Here is a 23,191-nt window from a genome sequence, read left to right as displayed (position 1 = left end):
GTGCAAATGTTCATTAACCAGCTCTGATAACGTGCACATTATATTGGAATCGAGAAATTAATCAGCTATAGTGTAATACAATAGTGATATGAATGTCTAGACAAAGAAAGAAAATCGTACAACGGCTTTAATGGAGTTGCACCGTCTCAGAAATCTCCACCCATGTCACCCATGTCGTCGCCTCCCATATCTCCTCCACCCATATCGCCATCGTCACCATAGTTGTTCTCCACATAGGTATCGCCGCCGTCCCCGGCCATGGCCGATCCAATAAGTCCACCTGCCAGCAAACCTCCTCCTGCTCCAAGGGCCATGCCTCCCATGCCGCCGCCTCCTCCTGGACGCCTACCACCGCCCATCATACCGCCACCCATAGGCATGCCACCACCCATTGGTCGGCCATAGCCTCCTCCGCCATAGTAGCCTGCTCCACCCGCTTGGCCGTATGCTGGCTGTCCATAGCCATGCTGTTGTTGTGGGTAGCCGTGCGACGATGATGAGTGTGACGAGCCAGTAGCCTTTCCAAGGATCTTGCCTAATAGACCTTTGCCTTTGCTGCCCTTGTCTTGTGTATTCGCATCGTGGTGTTGTTCTTGCGGATACGAGCTGGTGCTCTGCTGGCCATAACCGCCGTACTGCGGTGGTTGCGACTGTCCAGGCTGGTTGTAGTAGTCGTTCGACTGTCCGCGTGTATCGCTCGAGTGTCCGTTGGCGCGCGCTTGTTCTTCTTCTTGCAGCCTTCTCGCAAGCGCCTCGTCCTCGCTCGTGTTCGCGTAAGGGTTATTGCTACCGAATCCTCCCTTCTCGTTCGCGGCTGAAGGATATCCACCGACAGCGCCGCTTGCTGGAGGCGCATACCCAGGAGGAGCACCAGCGGGCGGGGCCTCGCCGGGAGGGTAGACAGGTTCGGTCGGCTTGTCCCATTGTGACTGCTTTGTGTAGACGTTGACGTAGAACCATTCGTTGTATTGCGGGTTCCAGACGGCTTTCCAGCCTTCCGGTACCTTGGGTGGGGGAGGGCCCTGTGTATCCAATTAGCCATGACCACGCATCACCATGGTTGTGACCGCCATATACATACTGGTGGTGGTGCGAAATCTGCCATTATGTGGTTGATATGCGAAAATCAGGTACCAGCTTTTAGAACGATAAAGAAGACTTTGAGACAAAGGTAGCTTCAAATCACGTATAATCAAGTAATGTCGCAATGTAAGCTGGATGGCGGGGTGATGGGCTAATAACCCAGGGCATTACGCGCGAACGGGAGCTTCGATTGAGTGCGCGTCATCGTGGCAAACGAAAGCAGCGCCACGTGCCTGCTGAGCCACAATGCGCCCTGGTGTGATCACAGATCCTGGAACATATTCCGTAGTTCCGTGTTTTGTGCGCGATGATTCGGATGGGAAAGGTGGACATGGAACGGTATTCTCTGAGAATGATGTCATTGGGTGTTCAACATGCGAACTACTCCAAGGGGAGCTAGCCCTACATCGGTACTAGTAATGATGCACAACATCATATCCATTATTTCATACGCAACTCCTAGTCTCTAACTGTGAGGTGCGTGATACCTTCATACCCTAGAGGCTACCTTGTTGCTCTTCTTTGCTCTCTCGATAAAGTCTTCGACGCTTCTCTGCTTAAGTGGCTCCTACAGGTCGGGTTCTTCTACAGGCATACAAATGCCTGCCTGTTTGTATGGCTTACCGAATGCTTCACGAACTTTTGGTGGCACTTCTTGTGCGGTATTTTATGCATTAATGACAGTGAGGGTTCCGGTAGGAAAGCTGACAAGCAATGCGGCATATGATAATGCAGTTGCTCTGTGGAAGTTGAGCATCACAGCCTCAAGCTTCGGCAGCATACCTCGCGTCTTTAGTGATGGACTCGAATCTTATTAAAGCTGCTCAATTCTTTGGCACAAGAGTGGTAATGGGTTATCAGCATAGCCCTGGAATCCTAGACTGTCATCGTTGTTGTAGGATACGCATCCCAGCTCAAGGTTCGACAGATGTCATTAGGCTAGTGAGGAGTCTAAGATTCGGAACAGTCTGATGAATGTAGGCTCTTCCTTGTATCAAAATTGTCTGCTCCATAGAGTCTCTGCCTTCGCGAGGATGCTTAAGGAAGAAGACATTGCAGTCGGATATCTGGAAGGGAAGTGGCTTAGAAAACGCGACGCGCTGGCCGTGATGACGAGCAAACAAGTAGGCATTGTTGTTGGCAGAGTGAAGAGAAGAGGGGCCGGGCGTTGCGCAAGGTTGGAGAATTGCAGAGGACTGACGGCGAAAATATGCAGGTTAGTAGCAGAACGTAGTATTGGTGTTAGGGGAGAGAAGTCAAGAGGCCATCATGCTACAGGACAACAATGAGAACCTCATTCAATAGCGCAGAACGAACAATGTGGTGTTATCCATCGACGTGTTCTTTTTTAGGTGATAGACCGCAATGAACCATGCTACAAGCATTAGAGAAGACTGAGACAGAACCCAAGGTAGATACAGACCAGGTCCGTTGGCGTAAAAAGAAGGTTGGCAGATCCAATCAGCGAGGAGATATGTGAGAAGGTCCCGGCGTATCAGTCAACAGGCCTGAAGTCACTGCAGTCGTTGGGCCAAGCTATTCGTCAAAGCATATCGCGCGTTTAACCCAGCCCACCCAGAAACGTCGGCCGTCAAGAGCGCTTCCAAGGGCGGGAGGTAATGGTCGATGTCATTTCATGAGCCTCCGGCAAGGATCAAGAAAGAGCTAAGCCACAAGCCGTACTTACGAAGAGCTTGGTGTTCGTTGTAGTGTAACCATGTATCCGCGTTCTTTTTGCACAGTCTTACCTATCAAGAAGCTAACACGGCTAGACTTCCTCCAGCATAGGCCAGAGATCCACTCTGTCGTATGTCCAAGAGCGGTATACCGGTGTAAGACCCCACTGCTTCATCTTGGGCACACAGGGTGACTCTTGAGGAAGGTATCCGAAAGCCATCTCGTATCGAGTGCTTCTATTGTGGCGCATATACCATGATTGGAGCCTGTCCGGCGGCCACCGATGCAATCCATATGCGGCTTGAGAACAATGTACCGGCATGGCGAGGGCCGCACCAAACGATGTGTTGCGGAGCCTCACGCATAGGTCTCACGCATGTTGCATTTGGGCGGAGTTCCAATGACTGATTATGGAGTCTGATCCACAGCTGCGTTGCTGACCCGAGCTTCAACTTTCCCGCACCAAGCACCAGAAAGCCGTTACAAGCTTGTCGATCTCCAGAGTGTTCATGCGTTATAGGAACTTGACGATTTAAGCACGAATATGTTTCCTCAAGATCAGTGTTCTAGTGGAACGGCATACTTGTCAGCCTCGACTTATTGTTGGGACGCATCCTACCGTGCCGCTCGGAGGACGATGGTACCAATCGATGGTGGAAATGGCGCCCGAGATGTTCCGGTGGCAGGCTCGCTTGTATGCATCTTAGCCATACGCCTCGGTAATGGCAACTTGAGACGGGATATCGACATCAATGTGGCATAGCGTTTAGGTGGTAAACAGCGCATCTCGGTGAGTGTGGAGATGCTTGGCAGGGCTTCGGTATCTAGACTCAGCGGTTCGACAGGATTCTGTGTCGTCGATGATTTGCCAGGGCTGGATATCGGCTCCATGTGTGGTCCTCAGAGCTGCGTACCACTGTGTACTGTTAGCTTCAAAGCGCGATTTTCGGAGTCTTTGTCTGTGCGGGAGTCTATGCAAGACGCGTCCCAAGCATACGCTTGATGTAATCGCCAACCTAACGCGTTGCTTATTGTCTAGACATCCGTATAGCGCAGATTGTGGAGCGGGGCGTCGGCCGGGAAACTTGTAACCAGGAACGAGGAACAAGCTGCGGGATATTCGGCGGGCGCGAGGCATTTTGACAGTATTGGGAAAGTCGAGATAGAAGAGTGGAGTAACCATCCCAACTGGGTGGAGATGGAAGGTGGCTGAGTCGAGATTGCCAGGCGACTAATATGGTGTCGCGTGACGGCAAGTCGGGAACCTGCTTGGCGCTCACCACCACCAAGGCGTTATCAAGCCGGCCAATCCCCATGTCTCGGTGCCGTCCACGGCCTTCGATTCCAATGCAGGGCAAACCTTCTCCAAGATGATGATCCAGGACGAAGACTACTTTATCCCGCCCAAGAGTGGCCGGTACCGCTGGTACAATGAACCCCGCCAAACCTCCATCAGGTCGATAAGGATGACAGACGACAATACTGCTTTGAATGATTCGAGTCCTTTGTTGCAACTGCCTCGAGAACTGCGCGACGAGATATGGGAGCTGGCTTTCAACTCGACGAGGCTGACGTTCGGACTGCGATACACACCCCGCTATGGCGAGAGGTATCTCAAGCCTGCCCCACATTCCCTCGCGCTATTGCGCGTATCCCGCCAGATTCACATCGAAACACGCGACATATGGCTTCAGCGTGTTACTTTCAATTTTGAAGATCCTCAAACTATGCTAAACAGGCTGTCCGAATTACCGGATTCTACTGTATCCAAGATCCGCCACCTTCGGTTGATCGGCTCCCCAATGATGCGCTATCTCAAAGGTTTCGACGACCTCATGTACCGTCATGAATCCATCTTCCAGTTGCTTCCTGCACTCAGGTTGGACTGCTTGACAGTATTTGCGGTGGCAGCTGCTGCGCCGGAGTATGACGCTATTACGAACCTGATAAACCGCGGCAACGGATGGAAAGAGCTTCGCTATGTTACTCGGAGTTCACGCATGCTCGGCTTTAGCCCTTCCAGAAGCCACGGATCTCGCGAAACGGGGGACATCTGCCGTCAGCCTCAGCCCAGGTTTTGGAACAAGAGATTATCAAACAGAGATGGAGAAGATTCCGGATCCGTTGTGCAAGTGTTCAGAGCGACTGAGGAAAATGACTGCACATCCGTCCTTGATACGAACAGGCGGGAGCCTTTTGAACAGAACCCACAAGAGCATCAGCTTGAAGGATTTGGCAGGGTTGACGACGAAGAGCTGACCAGGGGGGTTGGCGCCCGAAAAGCATTACTCGTCTTAGTGAAGCGCGGCGACAATGTAGACGTTACTCAGAAATCGCCTGGATACGGAAAAGAGCGTGACATGAAAGCGAGGTTTAACAAGAGAAGCTGGAGGCTACGCAAAAAAGTTATCGTTTGGACACCGTTAGATGCGGAGAAAGACGACGATGATGTTGGTAACGGCTGGGCGAGACCTCAGATACGGCGCCCCCCGTACGGCTTCGACGATTACTACGACATTGATGACATATGAAAAGAATTAGGTGACCTGATGTTGTAATTCTTGGGGGTTGAGGAGCGGCCGGTTCGCATCCGCATTGTTCCATTCCATTTGCGACATTCAACATGATGCCTTCTCGACGTCCATAACTACGAGGACCACTAATTGCGGCTGGCACTGCACGATGCGTTCTGACACTGTTTCAGAGACTGTACGAAAATCCATTTGCATCTCTCTGATCCTTGCTTCCCAGCTAAACGTCATTGGAGCAACATCACGAATTATACCATGGACGGAATAGGACAGCTGATCTTGCATAGCTTACAGGAGCGGTTTGCGTATATTGGCTGTGGTAGGAAAGACGTTTGGGTGTTTCCAAGTCTCTACTTGGAAATCGGAAACTCGATGCCATCACCGTCACGAAGCGTCATAAGGGTGATAGTTATGGTTCATGCAGTCAGATTACACAGGGTGTATCGCCCTTCTTCCCTTTTCTTTAAATGGATTTTGGCGTATCGGTCGGGCGTATCGGCTTGTAGTCAAGATTGTCTTGATGGAATGTTTCGGTGCGTCATTGAGATCTCTTTGAGCAGGCTCAAGCAGATAGACGTCAGAACGAATGTCACTCCTGTAGAATCTCTACGTCTCATCGTTACTCCTGTTGCAGTGCATTGTCTATCGAGAAGTGTCATCACCGTCTGTGTCAGTTCAGGGTATAAGATAGACTCATACATGATCTCGGGCACGACAGTCTTCGGCTGTCGCAAAGCCATCAAAGACAGATTTAACGCTCACGTTACGATGAGAAAAGGTGCCTGTGATTACGCATTAGGTGATATTTCAGATCACGTTACCCCATCCCCTTGCGAGTACCATGATATGCAATCCCAGACATGGTGTCCAACAAGGTACTACCACACACAATCATGCACCTCTACTCCCGCACAAACAAAATTCTCTTTGCAAAACTCTGCCTAGACTCTTCTTGTACTTCTAAACAGCTTCCCGACTGCTGAACGACGAGCGGTTTTCCAAATCCCATCGAACAAACTCACCAAGATGTCACATGAATCTGTCTGGTATTCGCGCCCACGAACCTACGGAAAGGCTTCTATTGGCTGGTAGACTGGAACCAATCTTGCTCACGAGATGACCAGCTGCTAATTCTATGGACAGTGTTGTCACTGGTGACAAGAAGAAGTCTGGTATCATCCGCAAGTACGGACTCAACATGAGTCGTCAGGCTTTCCGCGAGAAGGCACAGGATATTGGTTTCGTCAAGGTACGCTTGAGAGGCAGCCCTCATAGACAGGAACTAGGGTCGAATAGAGAGCATGGGAGCTGACTGTGACTTAGTACCGCTGAGACAATCAGAAACCTGTGGAAATCCTTTATGAGGGGACCTTTTGTCATCAAGATACAAGGGCACCATATCAAAAGTCTGATCATGAGTAGGGAGATGAGCCACGGAAGGAAGAGATCCATCTTTCGATTTAGACTACGTAGTTGAACTCCTCCTATATTTTCCAGGCATTCACGATTGAGCAAAACGGAGGCTCAACCTATATCTACTTGTATTCCTAGCCAAGAATTGATATGATAACCTGGAATGGCCTCTAAACCCCCAAATATATTTTCACAAACTCTTGAACATCATGCATTGACGTCCATGCTACTGTACGCTAGCCTAAAAGTTCGCAATATGATAGCTTTCCAACGCGTCCTCTAGCTTGAATATCGTATGCGATACTTGCGGCGGACCTGGCGGGCTCACATTCTTGTGGTCTTTCCCGATCTTCACGATTCGAGGAGCCTTTGTCACAACCTTACAATCGACCTTGCCTGTGATCTGTCCCACAGACTTGACCATGTGGAAGTTACCGTAAATATTGCTTAGCTCCTCGTACATCTTGTAGTAAGGAAGCCCGTGATGTATATATCTTTCGTGGAGGATGGAGGGCACAAGAGGCCTGGCACCAGTGACAGCCTGGTATAGCATAGAGTTGAGAATCTGGGCATTGAAGACGGTCGTCTTAGTGGTATCCCAGTTGGGTGGATGCATATCGCGATGTATGACTTGCTTAATGAGACCGCCAGCTGCGGTGTTCATCTCAGGTGTGGATATGTGTACAAGGGAGCCGGCACCTCGAAGGCGGAGGACCATGTGGATAGTAGCCTCCTTGGAGATGCGATAGTCTCCAAATTTTCGCCTATCTAGCATAGAGTTAGCGTATTAGTATTACTTAGATTGTGATCCAAGTAATTCACCTTCAAGTTGCTTACCCGCATATATTAAGCGGATGATGCTGGTAGGAATACCCGTGGCCTCGCGAATACGGAGCTTGAAGTTCTCGATGGGCTCCAAGTTTGTGACATTGAAGGTCTTGGTCGAACCATCGAGCTGCTTCAGGAAGATCTGCATGGGTCTACCTGAGAACTCACACGGGCAAGGGAGCTTGTAAGGCGTGATTTCGATCTGTATCCCGCCTATTGCGTCCTTGCCAGTCATTTGCGCTTCAACCGAGAGTCCGCTGTGTAAAGGTGCAGCAACGAATTGACGAACTGTACCGTCTCCGTTAGCAATCCCATCAATCCACCTCTGTCCCGGTACCACGACGTAATCTTGGAGAGGAGACGCGGGTTTTGGGTTAGACGGAGTCGTCTGCAGTCGTACTTGTCGACGAGAGCGGCTGGCCATGGACTCCATAGCAGTTTGGGCAGAGACTACGTTTACGCCGCCAACGTAGATCTTGATCATATACGGCAACATATCTTCGTGAACAGTACTGAAGTTGATCCACATTGCCTCGTGTTCTGGACCATGTTCATTAGACTGAGACGCTTTGTCACAAGCAGTCATTGGCTACACTTACGATGCATGGGGAAGAGCACTCCTCCCTTGACAGCCATACCAGGAGGCAGGTTTTTGCTATGTTGCGATACGGGCTTGAGTGGGAAAGCGCCAAGGTCGGGAGGGAGCCAGTTTGATTCCTTAGTTTCAGGTACGCGAACTGTCCTTCGGAATGAGATTTTGAGGTCGCCGTTCACGACAACGCTGTCGTCTGTGAGCTTGCAAGTCATACCGATCACGGCCATAGCTGCAGTTGTTTGACTAAGCAGATTAGCTGCGGAAACTGATTGGAATTGCCCAGAGAAGTCAGGATCTAAGTCGAGCGCAAACGCGAGGGCGGGAGAGGTGAAGAACCCAGGAAGTGTCCAGGTAGATGTAGGAAAAACCAAGCGTCAGAGCGACCAGCCCGAGACGAGCTTATGCGGGAGACAGAGGGTTCAGCACATTTTTCAAGCGGAAATATTTTTTCTGCGTTTTGTGGGTTGTACGACGACATTACACTGTTTTCCGGTACGCTGACCCCTTGTCCAATCTGAGCTCAACAACCAGCCGAAGCAAGACTCAAACCAGACCCTTCCGGCTCTCCTCAACAACCCTCAAGCTCTTCTGACAGTCCCCGCAATAACCTTTTACCCAATCCTCCACCTGCTTTTCCTTCCCCTTCTTGGCTGCGCTCTCCAAGAGCTTTCCAACCTTGCTACATTTGTGTGTCTCATCCAGCAGCCAGTTCTCGTATTCCGCTTCCACCACTTCTTTCTCAATTCGATTAACAACCCGTAGAGCAACGAGTAGGTCATGACGATGTGAGCCAAGGCTCTGTCGCGTACGGTGGAGACGCTGGGTGCTATGTGTGGAGGGTCTGAAGAATGACTGTGTCGAAACTGTCGACAAGGGGTCGTGAAGGAGGGTCGTGAATGTCTGATGGCTGTGCAAAGTTAGCTATGTCAGGATTTCAAGTCGAGGGCAACATACCATTTGTTGTCGGTGCTGGCCGCAACTGGCACTGAAAATTCAAGACCCGTACTATTCCTGTTCAAGAACGACTCCTCGATGTCGCGAATGTAAATCGAGCGTGTCATCGTAGTCGATGGCTTGACGCCCAGTCGCGACATGTAGTTTGCGGCATTTCGCTCATGCCACCAGCTCCAACTGTCTCTTGAAGTATAGAAGAAATTGGCACCACCACTGACTAACAGAAGGCCAAAGAGCAAAGAGTGTGCTGAAATGACTTTGCCGAGCCCTGCGCCGATCGCTAGTATCCAACTCATAACTGTTGACAGCACACTGATGACGATGTTACCGATATATTGCGCGACAAAAGAAGCTGTCGTCTGTGGTCGTAACTTGAACTTTCGCGGTCGGTTTGGTGGTGGGATGTCCTGTGCATCGAGCTGCACAGCTTGTGTCTGAGCCCCAATCTGACCAAAAATGCCCGTAACCTTGTTCGTGCTTCTGTTGTGACCGAGCCTTGCGACCTGGTCATTGACGACATCAACAAGGTCCTGCGCCTCAAGTTCCAAGTCTTGCAAGGCTTGACGTTCGATGAGCTTTTTCGCAAAACGTGGATTTCGCTTCCAGTCTACCTTTGTGTGAATAGCCAGCTTGCACCGTGCTTTCGAGACATGTGTGATGACAGTCTTGCTGAGAAGTACAAATCGCTCTTGGCCTGGCAGGTACCAAGGCGTTTTGCGATCCGAGACCACATAACAAAGATGATCGTTCAACACTTCGATGACTTGGTAGTCGTTTATAACAATAGCTCCGTTCTTACCCGGCTGCGCGACTTCATATTCAAAGTCCCTTCGTTGGAGGTTTTTGTCGCTTGTGATCCAGGGCCCCTGAACAATGCGGGATGCTCTCCTTTCCCGGTAAAGTAACTGGAATACAGCGCTTTTGTCGCCGAAGAGTATATGAAATAGTCCTTTCGCGCTAATGTCATATTCCTTCTCCACGGCGACTTGCGTCATGCCAGCAGGGGCGAAGACTACAGCTTGCGATGGAAGTTTGAATTTGGTGGCATTCTTTCCAGCACTTGCACCAGATGGCCCAAATAGATTGCCATCGATGCGGAGACTGGCTTTGATATTCTTCCCACCACCATAAGTATTTGGGTCAATAGGCGTGTCTGGGGATATTTCCTCCCAGCCCTCCTCACCTACTGAATTAAGACTTTCATCCGTCTCCATCTTGATCATCCCCTTTATCGTTTCTTCCAGGTTGTGCTCCCTAGAGGTAGTGTTGCGTACAAGGAAGTTCAAGCGACGCAGGAGCAGTTTGAGAGGCTCGAGGAACGTCTTGACAGTGAGCCTAGTTGCACCATCTTCTCTGGAACCTGACTTGAAGTGTAGGAAAAGAAAGTCGCAGTCCTTGCCGGGTGCAGCGGTGACTTCATCAATAGAAGCCATGCTTATTCCAGTAATGAGCACAAGACCAAGATGATTGCTGTAAAAGTAAATATTCTTGGTTGTGACGTACACACGTCCGGGGAACTCTTGTTGCTCTGTCGGATTCCATACCGCACGGAATACTAGCACAACTTTCTCCGCCCGTGGCACAGTAGGGAATAGTATACGGAACTGTGCGTCTTGCATCCGCAGAGCTAGAGGGTAGTAGTTTGGGAAATCAACCTCTTCGACATTGGGCTTGTTGAGTATCGGGATAGGACCTCCCATACTACTTGACTTGCGATGAGCGGCGCTGGTCGGGACAGTAGGCGCTGCCTCTGTTCCATTCTTCTCATCACTAGGCCCAAGGACTGGAGATGGATTGATGGGGCTTGGAGGTCCAGATTGACTACGATCACGGGTGTTGGTCTCTTCTTCGCGCCCGAGAACGTTGACGTATCCCCAGTTGACTGAGCCCCATAGGTTGGCCATAAGCCCACCAGGCATATTACCCGAACGACCGGTCCCAAGACCTCGCTCTCCGCTCACAGCAACAGCAGCTTTGCTAAGGTTTGTCGGGGCTGGTGGGCTCGCAAGGGTAGAAGGAGCTAGACTAGTATAAGGAAGTGTCTGACCCATGACAAGGCGAGTATCAGGGAGTCCAGGTGCAGGAGCGGCAATCTGTCCAACCTGCACAATGTTATGACTAGCTGAGGCAAGACTCGCGGAGATAAGACTAGCAATGCCACCGCTGGCAGAAGAGGGATTGCTTCCACTCAACTGAGGGCTTACTGTTGACTTTCTTGTCAGGTCAAGTTTCTCCATGATCCTAGCAGTGTGATCGCGACGGCTGCTATCGCTTTCGGTCGTAGTGCCACGTCGAGACGACACATCGAAGCTGCCGCGTGTCGCATTGGCATCACCACCAGGAATACCGAGCGTTTCGGTACGGTCCATAGCGACTGTGTCTTCACCCGGGTGGCCAGCGTGTCCCTCGGAGGTCTTTGCGGCAAACTCGGGAGCTATTGGAGGGCTTATGGAGAAAGCAGCGTCAACGGATGCAGCACCTGACAGATCCTTGGATGTATCTTCAAGGGCTTTGCGCTTGGCAACCTCAAAGGAGGAGATCCACTCGGTGATGTCGTTCTGGGTCTCGGCTTGGAGAAGGATGGTAGTGTCTTTCGTTTTGACCTCGAAGCAGAAGCGTCGCTCCTCGGCAAAGGCTGGTCGGATGCCGCATAGCAGCACACCAATCTTCTCTGACTCTTCAACCGCACCGGAGCGCGTTCCCTGCGTGAGCCAGCCGAAAATGCCATTCTTGACGAAGAACCAACGTCTGACCCAATAGGTCCTGGCGGGCTTGCCAGTGATTGTGCGCTGGAACAGCCAGCCTTGTTTCTCTGCCTTCTCGATGCCAAACTCAGGCTTTGCTGGAGATTGTAGGTTTGCGGACGAAGGCGCGGTGCCAAGATAGGGGACGGTCGAAGCTGCATATGTATCCAAGTCTCGTGAAGGCCTTGCACTGACTTCGGCTGCACCCTCGATCTGCTGCCGTGCTAGATGCAGCTCTCTCTTGAAGACACGCTCGCCGTTCTCCATTTCCTTACTCCAGCCTCGTACACGCTCGACGTCTGAAGTCCACGCGCTGAAGCCTTTACTTGAAGCCTCTGTTGCGGCCTTCATGTCTTTCCATTGCTCGTTGACGACCTTGACCAGTATCTTGTCCAGTGTCAGTCGCACCTGGGGAGCCATGACGCAGAAGTTCATGCTGGCTTGGAGGTATGCCCGTCGCGCCTCATGCAACTGGAAGGCATCTTCTCTCAGCGATGACGCCTCCTTTGTCTTGACTTGGCCGGCATAACGGGCAATGGCTCCATCGAATGTGCGCTGTGTTGAGTCGAGGTTCTTCCGCGCCTCCTTCAGCATGCGCAAGTCGTTGGACACAAATGCTCTCATGGGCTCGCACATGGTCTGCTCAGCCCTCTTCATGCTGCGCAGTGTGCCATTCCAGAACTCGCGTGCGCCCTCTCCGAATCGCTTCAGGGCTAGGACGGTGTAATCGTGGTCGACGACGGCTTCGGAGAGCTGTAATGGGGGATGCGAGGCTTGTATGTACGTGTCTACGAGTGCCTGCATATTGTTGCATTCGGCGGTAAGCTTCGACGTTGCCGTGACGAACGAGGTGAGCCATCGTTCTATCAGTTCAATCTGGTCGCCGTAGTGGACAGCGGTTGCGCGGAACGTAGGTGAATCGAGGGCGGCTTCTTTGATTACGACTGGTCTGGGTATCTTGGTCAGCGTGTCTGTCTCTCCAGCTCAAGTCACCTGGACAAACATCAGATCCAGCGGTCTGGATACCGGCTCTATGCTGAGCTGCGGCGGCTTCTCTTCCGCCATGCTGCCGGCTGCTCGTGGAGAAACGCTATGGAAATGGGTATCGCGCAAGGAAGTTGAACAAGACTAGATAAGGGAGCTATGATACATGGTGGAAGGCGCACTCGAGCGTGTCGCGTGTTGACGCTTCTCCTCCCTCACATACCGCTCGATTGGGGTTGCGGCGGGTCCATCGTCACTGCCGCGGCGAACGTCAGGGTTCATGCGCTAGCGCCGACTCCACCAAAATTTTGTGACCATCCGGCGCAAGCCAGTCCAACAACCACCTCAACATCCGCCATGGCAGGCACCAAGGACAAGAAGCGCACCAACGGCGTCAAACGCGAGCTGAATGCGACGAGCGAGCCGCCCACCAAGAAGGCCAAGTTGCTCGACAACACCGACGACGAGGGCTCCGACAGCGATCATGGCGGAGTGTCGCTCAAGGTTAACGAGGAATACGCTCGCAAATACGAGCACAACAAGAAGCAGGCGGAGAAATTCCGACGTACGCGTATTCCGTGTCGAGTCATTTGCAGCTACTAACTCAAAGCAGTAGAGGAAAAGTACGGCAAGGACAAAGCGTTCGAAAACGGCGGCGACGAATCCGAAGACTCTGAAGAAGGCGTGGAAGAGGATGATGCAGCCGAACTGCTCGATGAGGAACTAGACCAACAGGTCAATGCTACTCTCCAGGCTTTGCGCGCAAAAGATCCTCGCATCTACAACAAGGAAGCCAAATTCTACAAGGAACTCGAGGACGGCCAAAATGACGCAGATGCAAAGAACAAGGAGCCGTCAATGACGCTACGAGACTACCATACCAAGAATCTACTTGAGGGAAAGTTCACAGTTGAAGACGAGGACGAGGATGCGCCGCCCAAGACATACGCACAGGAACAGGAGGATGCTAGGCAGGATCTCGTCAAGGCGCTCAAGGATGCAGATGAGGAAGAAGATGATGACTTTATCGTCGCGAAACAGAAACCAGAGAAGTCCAAGAACGACCGAGTCAAGATCACTGCCGAAGATGTCGAGAAAGCTGACCAAGACCCCGAGACGTTCTTGTCCAATTTCATGGCATCTCGCGCTTGGGTGCCTACACAATCTGCCCGCTTCCAACCCCTCATGTCCGACGACGAAGAAGAAGACGCTGCTGCCGATGAATGGGAGAACTCATACAACCTATACTTTGAGGACACAACTGGCGCAAATGAGAAAATCATGACCTACGCGCGTGATGCCGTTGCAAGCACTACAGTCCGCCGAGATGATAAGACCGGTCGGAAGAAGGCTCGTGAAATGGCCAGGGCAAAGAGAGAAGCCGAAAAGAGAGAGAAGGAGCAAGACCTTGCACGTCTCCGGAAGCTCAAGGTCGAAGACATGGAGAACAAGGTCAAGCAAATTCGCCAGATCGGAGGTCTCAGCGGCAGGGATTTCAAGATAGAGGAGTGGAAGGATGTGTTGGAAGCCGACTGGTCAGACGAGCAATGGGATGCTGAGATGCAGAAGCGCTTTGGCGATGCATATTACGGCGAGGCTGGCGCCGAAGACGAGGAAGATGGCGGCAAAAAGAGCAAGAAGCCTAAGAAGCCCAAGTTTGACGATGATATCGACATCAAAGATCTCGTCCCTGACTTCAAGGATGACTCTGACGAAGAGCGACCCGACCTTTCATCAGACGACGACATGCCCGATGCCGGAGCAGAGGACGGCGACGAAGAACAAGAAGAAGCAGAGGCTGGTGCATCATCCAAGAAGTCCTCTAAGCAGCGGAAACAAGAACGTGCAGAAGCCAAATCCACCGCCCGTCGCGATCGCCGCCTAATAGAAAACCTCGTCAACCAAAACCTTGAATACGAGGCAGCACTTGCTTCCAAGCCCTCCAAGGCCGCCTCCCGCTTCCGCTATCGCGAAACGTCCCCCACGAGTTTCGGTCTGACTGCGCGCGACATTTTGCTCGCAGATGACAAGGCGCTGAACGAGTTTGCTGGACTGAAGAAACTAGCAGCGTTCAGAGATCCCGTTAAGAAGAAAAAGGATAAGAAGTTCCTCAGTAAGAAGGCGCGTATCAGGCAATGGAGACAAGACACGTTCGGCGATCCGGACGGACCCAAGGGTGGGTTTGAGGCTCTGGTCGGCGAAGAAGAGGCTGCTGCTCCCTCTGGGCGTGATAATGGCAAGGACGGCAACATTGTCGAAGGCGAGAAGAAAAAGAAGAAGAGGAGTCGCAAGAGGAAGGCTGCTGCTGTGGAAGCATGATGTTTTCTCTAGCTAGTCTACTTGTATACCACTGCTTTACCAACTTGATCCTTTTCGAGCGCAAATGTTCTTCTCTACTATTCATTCGTTGCGTGCGACATCATTCGAGATTGCTGTCATCGAACATTCGCAATAGCCCCTGATATCACCATCGCAGCACAACTCACACCACAAGACTCGTTGAAACTTACCTATCCACTTATTCAGGGTCGAACAAAGGAAAGAAGATACGTAATACGAGAAGATCAGCCTAGATAAGAACGACATGGAATCAAAAAAGAAGACCCAGCACCAGGGAGCGGGACTCAGGGAGGGAGCGGGCCGCCTGGGGTCTTGGATAAAAATAAAGGCCTGTCCGTTTGGAAACGGAAAAAGGAGATGTGAACGTAGGGTCAGGGCAGGATCATGAGATACGCGACCTTTGCTTTGTTTTTCAAAGGAGGCTGAGTGAGACAACGAGGACGTGCTTTTTCCCTTGCTGCCACTTGGGTCAACTATAGGATTTCGCGTAAAATTACCACAACTGCGATACCGATACGTCACGGGCTAGAGGTAAGCAGCGATTGTCAGGAAGTCATGTCAGCTTGGTATTGTTACACATTGCAATTCAATACTGGAAATGGGATGATTTATTGATGAACTATTACTCAGCCTGGCAAGCGCATGCTGGTCCTCGAACTACCCAGAGAATCAGCAGTTGCAGCTCCTAGCCGTGCCGCATGCGGAAGGTATCATGTATCGTCATAGAAATCAGTAGGATTGGTCGGAGATTCCTTTCCGCATCCCAAGTACTGCACTTAGCCGTGTAATGGGAATGGACTCGAGATAATATCGTCCAATTTTCGGGGATATTTGTCGTGCGATTGTAACGGTGATATCAGACGGACGAATGTCAATATCGGGTATGGTAGGGTCGCACAGTGATGGCACAGAGCTCGAAGGCCTCTACTGATCGTCCGCATCGTCGGGCTGGTCGAAGAGGAAGTTTGCGGCCAGCTCCTCATTCTTGTCGCATGCAAAATAGGCCTGGATAACGAGATCCCGCTCAAAGCCAAGGCGACACAAGCGCTCAATAGCCTCGCGCTCCTCCTCGGTCACAGAGATGGCCTGGGCACCGGGTGGCAGTGGCGCATCTTCGTCTGCGTCCTCTGCGAGGAGCTGCAGGAACTGCTCGGGGTTGTTTGCGATCATCGACGCCAACTGAGGGTTACCTGCGCCAACCTGCTGTAGAATAGGCTCAAGCATTTGTGGCTGCTGTTGTACAACCTGTCGTAACTGCTGGAACTGCGGATTGTTGCGCAAGAAGTCGAGAGAGTTGGCGTTGAGCGCACCGGCCGCAGCACCGCCTCCAGTACCACCTGAGCGAGCACCGCCAGCACCTCCGCGATTTTGGGCGGCCTGGGCAGCGGCTTCGAACAGGTTCATCGGCTCATCACCTCCGGAAGGTGCGTTCCCGGTGGGTGCGGGCGCATCTGTGTTGCCTTGAAGGGGGGTGGGCGAGGTTGGGGCACGAGCTTGTGCTTGTTGTGCCTGCTCCTGGAGCGCACTCTCGGGAATACCCTAGAAGGACGTTAGAACGTGTCTGAATGGCAGGAGCGTCGCTTGTCCTACCGTCAGAAGATACTCAACCGCGCGGTCGGGGTTGAAGAAGGCGGCGCGCATGGCCCGGTCGATGTCAGCCCTTGCGAAACCCATGCTCTCCATGTTTGCAATGGCGGCCTCGCGCTCTCCACCCATAGTCAGAGCCGAGGGGTCATTGAAGCGTTCGCCGGACGCCTGGGCCGGTGCTGGTGATGGTGTAGCAGGGGCGTTCTGTGTGCTGGATGAAGGCGCTGGTGCGGCCGGAGCTACAGGCGTCTGGGCTGCTGCTGGGGCAGGTGTGGAAGGCGCTGCTCTACTTGTCGATGCAGCGGCCTTTGGCTTAGAGACCATGCAGACGATGAAGCCCTTCTCCTCAATGTTATACGACTCGACCGTGTTGGCATCTTGCAGGATCTTGCCTGTTGTCTTGTGTCAGCGACTGGACTGTAGCTGCCATGCCACCTCGCCGGGTGCGGCTGCAAGCTTACCAGAGTAGATGAGCTTCTGCTGGGGAACTTCCCAGCCTTTCTCTGCCTGGATCTTGGACTTGAGGGCGCCAATCTAGTGCGTGTATTAGCATGTGGTTGCGATAAATTTCGACATGTGGCGGGTCTGCGCACCGTTTCCGAAGGCTCGGCCTCGATGACGAACTTGTTCTGCTTGAGGTCCTGCGGAGTGGTCAGCTGTGGCTCCGTAGCGGCCGGAAGTGCAGCAAAGGACATACCTTGAATGTGATCTTCATCTTGGCGGTTGCTGCGTGCGTGGTCGAAGATGGAGCTGTGTCGGGTGGGGTGTTGATGTTCAAGATGAGGTAGTGGGGATGATGAGGCACTTCCACTTCTTGGCGGGGTTTAGTAGTACCTGAGTAGTGAGGGAAGCTTGCAGCAAGTGATAGAAAGCCGAGACAACTGTCGTCTTTTTATTCTTACAAAGCGTGGTTCGTTTGCTCAGAAGACTGTGGAAACAAAGTCCGTTAGTGTTGAGTTAGGCAGAATCTCTGTCGTCAACCACATCGCCATCTCACCCGCCACACTCTGCCGCCACAGACGTGTGGCGCATTACAGGCTCCAGGCACGCATCGATCCATCGATTGACAGGACGCAGCTCAGTGCTAAAGCGAACGCGAAGACCCCTACGCCTATACCTCGGTATTGACGTACCCACCCACACACCCACCACGGTCACGGGACTTTTGCTTTTTGTAACGAATGCTGACATCCAGCTCAGGGCTCGCGAATCCATTGCAGGGCCCCCAACGGCCAGAACACGGCCAGTGACGCAACAGTAGATCGCCCAGCCGCAGCTTCATCTCCTCCCCGGCCTAGTGGGCTGACATCCATCGACACACGGCACGCTTCCAGATGCCGCGCACCAACAACTCCAAAAACCTGACAAGGTTGCTGTCATCGTCGTCGCCCAGCCATCTGCAGCACATCTGATCGGCCCTTTGTTTCAATCGCCGCCCATGAGTCGCCAATTATGAGGCGAGGGCAACCGTTTCACCGCCATGGCAAACTCTGGCTACGACACGCCGACTGTATGACTGCCGCCTATGGATATGCTGTGACCTCCGCGCTGCAGAAGGGGACTATCGTCGGTCGCACCTCCGTAATGACTCCTCCAGCGCTTACATGGCAGATCGAGCGAGGCTCCACAGCTCATCAGTCCTGGAAATTGTCCGAACGCCATTTCGTAGGGTTGTTTGTTGTGTCTGCCGAACGCATAGCCAAAACAACGCGTAAGGAAATGAAGGGCTAAACTTACCGCAGCTCCACACCTTAAACTTTGACAGGTAGGCCCTTGAACTGTTTCCGGCTCTCGACGCCTGAGCCGGTCAGGCCTGCCATTGGCTGCCTCTGCTCGTGTTTCGAAAAGACAAACCGTTTTTCTTCTTTTGCATCAGATTCCAGTGCATCCGGCACCAGTGCCAGCAAACTGATTCATAGGCATGCCATTATACTCTCAGCTCTGCGGCCAAGCTACTGCATTCTGTTGTGCCAATGTCGCATGGCCATGCCTGAGGACTCGGTAACCATGCCTCAAGGTCGTGCAGCGCCATGCTGGATAGATGCTTGCGTGCATCCCAGCGTACTAGTAGGGGTTTCCCCGTTTGTCCTACGCGTGTTGCAGGCCAGTCCACGAAACAATGGGCACACATCAGCCCTCTCGACTTCTTCTAAATTTATTATTACTTCTCGTCCCTCCCCACATGCTCTCCCCTCTTCACGCCGCCGTCCTGTCCCTTTTTCGTCACTGCATCGCTCGTCAACCAGTCGTTGGTCGTCATCCTCCAACGCTCGCTTCCCAAAACCCGTCGTAATCCTTAGTCGCCTACCGAAGATCGGCCAGCCATAACGTACATACTATATCCGGCCTAGACCCGCATCAGCCACGCCCCGTAACGGCTTGCTCGACTATAGTAGCTGCAGCTATACAGCCGCATTATTTCCTGCAACGCGTTCGTCTCGCGCGTATCCGGTTTCGCGCCTCTCCACAGCAACAACACTGGGGGCTCCATCTTGCATTTCAACCGATAGTTCACCCACTTCTCTGCAGCATCCTCTTTGGTGTCAGTCAACCAAAACCAATTATCGACAGTACCCCCTGGAAACCCCTGGTACTATAATACGACTATACTGCTGCTGTCTCATCGATACCTTGAGGTTCTCCGGGCTGACTGTCGCCTTTCCACCAAACAGCACTCAGGCTGGGGTTTGAGCTGGCCAACAACCTCACGCAATCCTTTCATCATGTTACAGTCTCGCAAATTTTACCTTTCTCTCGTCGGCGTTGTTGCATGGTCAAGCACGGCTGCAGACTCAATCTTGTCTATTCTGGAGGCAGCATCGTTTTCTTCGGCTCAATCGTCCCTCGTCAACATTGCTGCTGTGGCAGGCACGGTCGACGTTGTCTCTCTCTGCTGCATTGGCTTCTACATGTTCCACAATGTAGGAGATGTCCGCGGAGCTCTAGAACGATCAGGTCGGGCAAGAAAGGCTCTTGTAGCCACCAGCGTCCTTGTATCAGGCGCTGCGCTGGTACTTTCCCTCATCCTGATCATCATGATCAAGTCAAGATGGGCAGAAGTTACTGCTGGCCCCCTCAGTGGACCAGTCTCAGACTGGGACAGCCATGTCTCAGGTCAAATAGCAGCCTGGGCCATCTCCTGCTCCAGTCAGATTATCCTCTACACTTCGTCCCTGTGGAACCGCAAGACACCTAAAGTGCAGACCGTCGTCACATCAGGTCCTCGTGACTCAGTCATGAGTGAGCTGCGAACTTCACGCCCAAACAATCTCCACTTCGCAGAGCCAGTCCAACCTTCGTCCCCTTTGGCCGCTCACCAGCAACCTGAGATTCTAGGAGCCTTGCCCTCTCCTACCTTCTCCACTCGCTCATCACAGTCACTCAAATCTTTCAGAGATTCTCTTCGTCACGTAGTCCGTCCAGTCACATCGCGTACCACTCTCATCAGCCAGAAGTCCTTCACCAAAGACGCCCCAGTCAGCATTTATTCGAATCGGCAGTCAATCGATACCGTCTCCCATTCAGATGGTTTCGATAGTTGGGACACAAGCAGCGTGAGTCTTCCAGCACGCGATGTCGTTCTGCAAGCAGCACCATCAAGAGGCACGACTTTGGAGCCAATTCCCGGCAGTCGCCCGAATTCGCCTGCGCGTGCATTGGACGGTCCATTCCTTTCAGAGCTTCCAGAGGAGGATGAAGACTTGGCCCCACCTCCCAGGATGATGCCAGACATTTCGCGTCCTCCTAGTCCGGCATGCAGCGAGGCTCATATTCATCCACTATTCAGGTCAGAAAGTCCGTCTGGTCTGCCACCTCCTGCAGCAACGCCTGGTACCAGCATTATGGCCAGCCCATACTCAAACCAAGCCATCGCATGCCCTCCACGCTCATTTAACCGGATGAGGTCGAGCAGTAACCTCAGCCAAACTGCAGTAGGCCCTCCCTCTCTTCATCAGGCCAGAAGCTTCACTCGCGAACGTGCGGCAAGCATGCAGTCCAAGTCTAGGAGTCCATCTCCTCCTAGTCGGGCAATGACACCTCCGATTCCTGACTTCGTGCTCAACTCCTCTCCACGAAGCAGCATGAGCGGCTCCCGTCGAGTCGCCTTGCAATACTCTCCAGATCGATGATTGATCTAACGTTATTTCCTTGATTTCATCCACGTTATGTGCAAGATGTAATGTCTCTACACGTTTGTACGATACGATTTTCCTAGCTGTTCATACCTTTGGTGTTTCCTTCATGTTACATATTCCCTTCTGTCACTGGCTCTCGCCCTCACGGGGGTTTGATCGAGCGTTGAGCGTTCTCGCATCGCAACTTCATTAGGTCTGGGCTCCAGCATATAGGGCTGTTTGAGCGGACGAAATATTTCATCGCATTTAGCATCTTACTTTTTTGCTGGTCAATTGGTGGCGTATCACAAAGAAAGGAAACCCGGATCGGATAAGAACGGAAGAGACAAAATAAGCCGCAAGGCAAGGCGTTATACCCAAAACAACACAAAAATTCTCAATTGAATGGACATGAACTTTAACCCCTCCCACTTTCGTACGCGAACTATCGTTTTCTTCCTCTCCGTCTGCAGAATCTTCCAAACCTTCAGACCCTTTAGAACCTACTTCACAAAAGCTTTCAGCCTCGATTTCAACGGTTCCCTATCGCGATGGCGCTACATGACTGACGCCAACGCCAGTTGATGTAATAACATGCATCATGCCAGGGGAAAGCTATTTGCCAGCCCCACATGGTGTGTCTTTAGGAAGCGAACAACAACAACGTGGGAGATCCCCGCTTCACATCGCCGTCAAAAGGGCCCGAATACGTGCTTCATTTGCAAACCTACTGGACGACCGTTGATGGCGAGCGTGTGGGGAGATGAATGATGACGAATTCGGGCGCGATTGCCCTGAGTGCCATGTGCACGCCGGGTTTTGCGGATATGATACCAGGCGCACGGGTGTCTTTATTGCCCAAGTAACGAGGATGGTTGATGAGTAATTGCGGGAGCGGAGTGAATGTGTGGTGTCGTATCGATGAGAGCATGTTCGATGTTGAAAATCTTTTCTTGCGGTACACATACGGTTTACTGGGTTGTGGGACTATTGGATGTAAGCAGGTGGGCAAAGACCACAGGGTCTAACTAGGTGGTCAAATTCTATCTTGTCCAACAAGTATCCTTACACTCGGTATTTTCTGTTAGATAGCTCTTGGAGTGGCGTGCTTCTTGACTGTATGTCATCATTAGGAAATGGCGGCACCATACTGGCAGTAAGATTATAGCACTTCCACAGGAAAGAATGGAATTAATAAGCGTTGTGCGCAAGAAGACGTGGTAGCAGTTGTTACCAATGTTAATCGAAGGAAGCGCACGGGTTTTCCTGATGTTCGGATAACGATCAAACAACCTGTGGCGTGTTCAACTGCTCTCGCCTGTCCTGTGGCGCTTTCGACGTTACCTGCCGCCTATTCATTCGTCCACTCCATCGCACCGTTGTACATGGTATGCGGTATGAGCAACGTATGCTGCATGGCAGGGTCAATCGCATAAATATTATGGTATTCTTCGCAAAGAGAACATAACAACAAGCCAGGTCCAGAACAGCTCGTCGACAAAAGTTGTTCTAGAAACCCTTTGCCTCCTGAAGACCTATTTACGTGTGATGCGCTGCAAGGCGCTCGATGAATGCACGCTGCGCCGCTTCCTTCAGAACAGACTACGTATCGGCTAGAGAACATTGTCACAGAACGCGAGAGCATGACCTTTTTTTTTCTACGTCAAGTACTTGTAATGTTCGTTTTTGCGTTACAACCCTTGGGTGAAGGGGGCAGGGGCGATGGTGACGATTCGGGAGGATCGTCCCGTCTAGCGCTGCGGCTAATGACGTGCGACGTGAAACCTGGATGAAGCAACTTGAAAAGCTTCGAGAAGGTGCGCCGAATGCTTCGAAGAGATTAAGATACTATGATGGCAAGGACAACAGGACAAACGCGATGATTTGTAGTGCGAGACACGGTGGCGGCGGGAGAGGTCCATATGAGCGATGCACGTAATCTGGGTGTCTGGGTCATTGCCGTCTTCGGTTGGTGTGCTGCATCAGAAGGCCTAAGGCGCAGAACCAACAGCGCCGTCAATACAGGCTAGTAGCCGTAGTAATTACTGTAGAGCTTCAACCCAAGCCGCCTAGCAACTGCGTAGATGTTCAGGTCCTACTGTACGATACCTCGCTGCGATTGTTGCAGGTGAAGAGCGCTGTCATTCGTGGACTCAGATCCCAATCCGGCAAGGCGCGAAGCCTGACCAAGGATCTCACAAGAGCTTCATCTTCATGCGCCGAAGGAACGCGATTTCCAACACCCTCGACAGTCTCTGGAGCTTACGCTACAAGTGCGATCTCTTTGACATCTTATTGCCCTGATATATCTGAGCATCTGTCCCTTCCGACACCTCTGCT

General features: G+C 52.1%; 9 protein-coding genes across 9 annotated transcripts; 5 read left to right on the top strand and 4 right to left on the bottom strand.

Moving 5' to 3' along the window:
• Positions 1-70: 70 nt before the first annotated feature.
• CC77DRAFT_1021383 (hypothetical protein) lies at positions 71-1,415 on the bottom strand. Its single transcript, XM_018525251.1, has 2 exons — positions 1,082-1,415; positions 71-1,022 (listed from the first exon to the last, which is right to left on the bottom strand). Exons 1-2 carry the CDS (start codon positions 1,103-1,105, stop codon positions 147-149), a joined length of 900 nt encoding a protein of 299 aa, XP_018384646.1. The 5' UTR covers positions 1,106-1,415; the 3' UTR covers positions 71-146.
• A 2,572-nt stretch (positions 1,416-3,987) lies between these two features.
• On the top strand, positions 3,988-5,423 carry CC77DRAFT_152056 (hypothetical protein). The gene has a single exon (XM_018530317.1). The coding sequence runs from the start codon at positions 4,131-4,133 to the stop codon at positions 5,289-5,291; it is 1,161 nt and encodes a 386-aa protein (XP_018384645.1). The 5' UTR covers positions 3,988-4,130; the 3' UTR covers positions 5,292-5,423.
• CC77DRAFT_151813 (hypothetical protein) lies at positions 5,391-6,296 on the top strand. The gene is made up of 2 exons (XM_018530316.1): positions 5,391-5,469; positions 5,528-6,296. The coding sequence occupies exon 2, from the start codon at positions 5,547-5,549 to the stop codon at positions 6,234-6,236; it is 690 nt and encodes a 229-aa protein (XP_018384644.1). The 5' UTR covers positions 5,391-5,469; positions 5,528-5,546; the 3' UTR covers positions 6,237-6,296.
• Positions 6,297-6,317: 21 nt separating this feature from the next.
• Positions 6,318-6,623, top strand: CC77DRAFT_1062386 (ribosomal protein S14; the record flags this gene model as incomplete). Its single annotated transcript, XM_018528517.1, has 3 exons — positions 6,318-6,379; positions 6,435-6,540; positions 6,615-6,623. 3 exons carry the CDS (start codon positions 6,318-6,320, stop codon positions 6,621-6,623), a joined length of 177 nt encoding a protein of 58 aa, XP_018384643.1.
• Positions 6,624-6,945: 322 nt separating this feature from the next.
• CC77DRAFT_938129 (integral membrane protein) lies at positions 6,946-8,339 on the bottom strand (the record flags this gene model as incomplete). The annotated part of the gene is made up of 3 exons (XM_018534589.1): positions 6,946-7,472; positions 7,527-8,072; positions 8,132-8,339. The coding sequence occupies 3 exons, from the start codon at positions 8,337-8,339 to the stop codon at positions 6,946-6,948; spliced, it is 1,281 nt and encodes a 426-aa protein (XP_018384642.1).
• A 205-nt stretch (positions 8,340-8,544) lies between these two features.
• Positions 8,545-13,043, bottom strand: CC77DRAFT_1021381 (hypothetical protein). Its single transcript, XM_018525250.1, has 3 exons — positions 12,829-13,043; positions 9,082-12,774; positions 8,545-9,034 (listed from the first exon to the last, which is right to left on the bottom strand). Exons 1-3 carry the CDS (start codon positions 12,888-12,890, stop codon positions 8,671-8,673), a joined length of 4,119 nt encoding a protein of 1,372 aa, XP_018384641.1. The 5' UTR covers positions 12,891-13,043; the 3' UTR covers positions 8,545-8,670.
• On the top strand, positions 12,924-15,191 carry CC77DRAFT_1021379 (Krr1-domain-containing protein). Its single transcript, XM_018525249.1, has 2 exons — positions 12,924-13,374; positions 13,423-15,191. Exons 1-2 carry the CDS (start codon positions 13,167-13,169, stop codon positions 15,126-15,128), a joined length of 1,914 nt encoding a protein of 637 aa, XP_018384640.1. The 5' UTR covers positions 12,924-13,166; the 3' UTR covers positions 15,129-15,191.
• Positions 15,192-16,073: 882 nt separating this feature from the next.
• On the bottom strand, positions 16,074-17,431 carry CC77DRAFT_938036 (UV excision repair protein Rad23; the record flags this gene model as incomplete). Its single annotated transcript, XM_018534586.1, has 4 exons — positions 16,074-16,688; positions 16,740-17,128; positions 17,198-17,270; positions 17,330-17,431. 4 exons carry the CDS (start codon positions 17,429-17,431, stop codon positions 16,074-16,076), a joined length of 1,179 nt encoding a protein of 392 aa, XP_018384639.1.
• A 1,830-nt stretch (positions 17,432-19,261) lies between these two features.
• CC77DRAFT_152647 (hypothetical protein) lies at positions 19,262-21,222 on the top strand. Its single transcript, XM_018530318.1, has one exon. The coding sequence runs from the start codon at positions 19,460-19,462 to the stop codon at positions 20,864-20,866; it is 1,407 nt and encodes a 468-aa protein (XP_018384638.1). The 5' UTR covers positions 19,262-19,459; the 3' UTR covers positions 20,867-21,222.
• The last annotated feature ends 1,969 nt before the right edge of the window (positions 21,223-23,191 follow it).

Source organism: Alternaria alternata, assembly GCF_001642055.1.
Source record: "Alternaria alternata strain SRC1lrK2f unplaced genomic scaffold CC77scaffold_13, whole genome shotgun sequence".
In the NCBI taxonomy this organism is placed as follows: domain Eukaryota; kingdom Fungi; phylum Ascomycota; class Dothideomycetes; order Pleosporales; family Pleosporaceae; genus Alternaria; species Alternaria alternata.
This window is presented reverse-complemented; position numbering and strand designations above follow the sequence as displayed.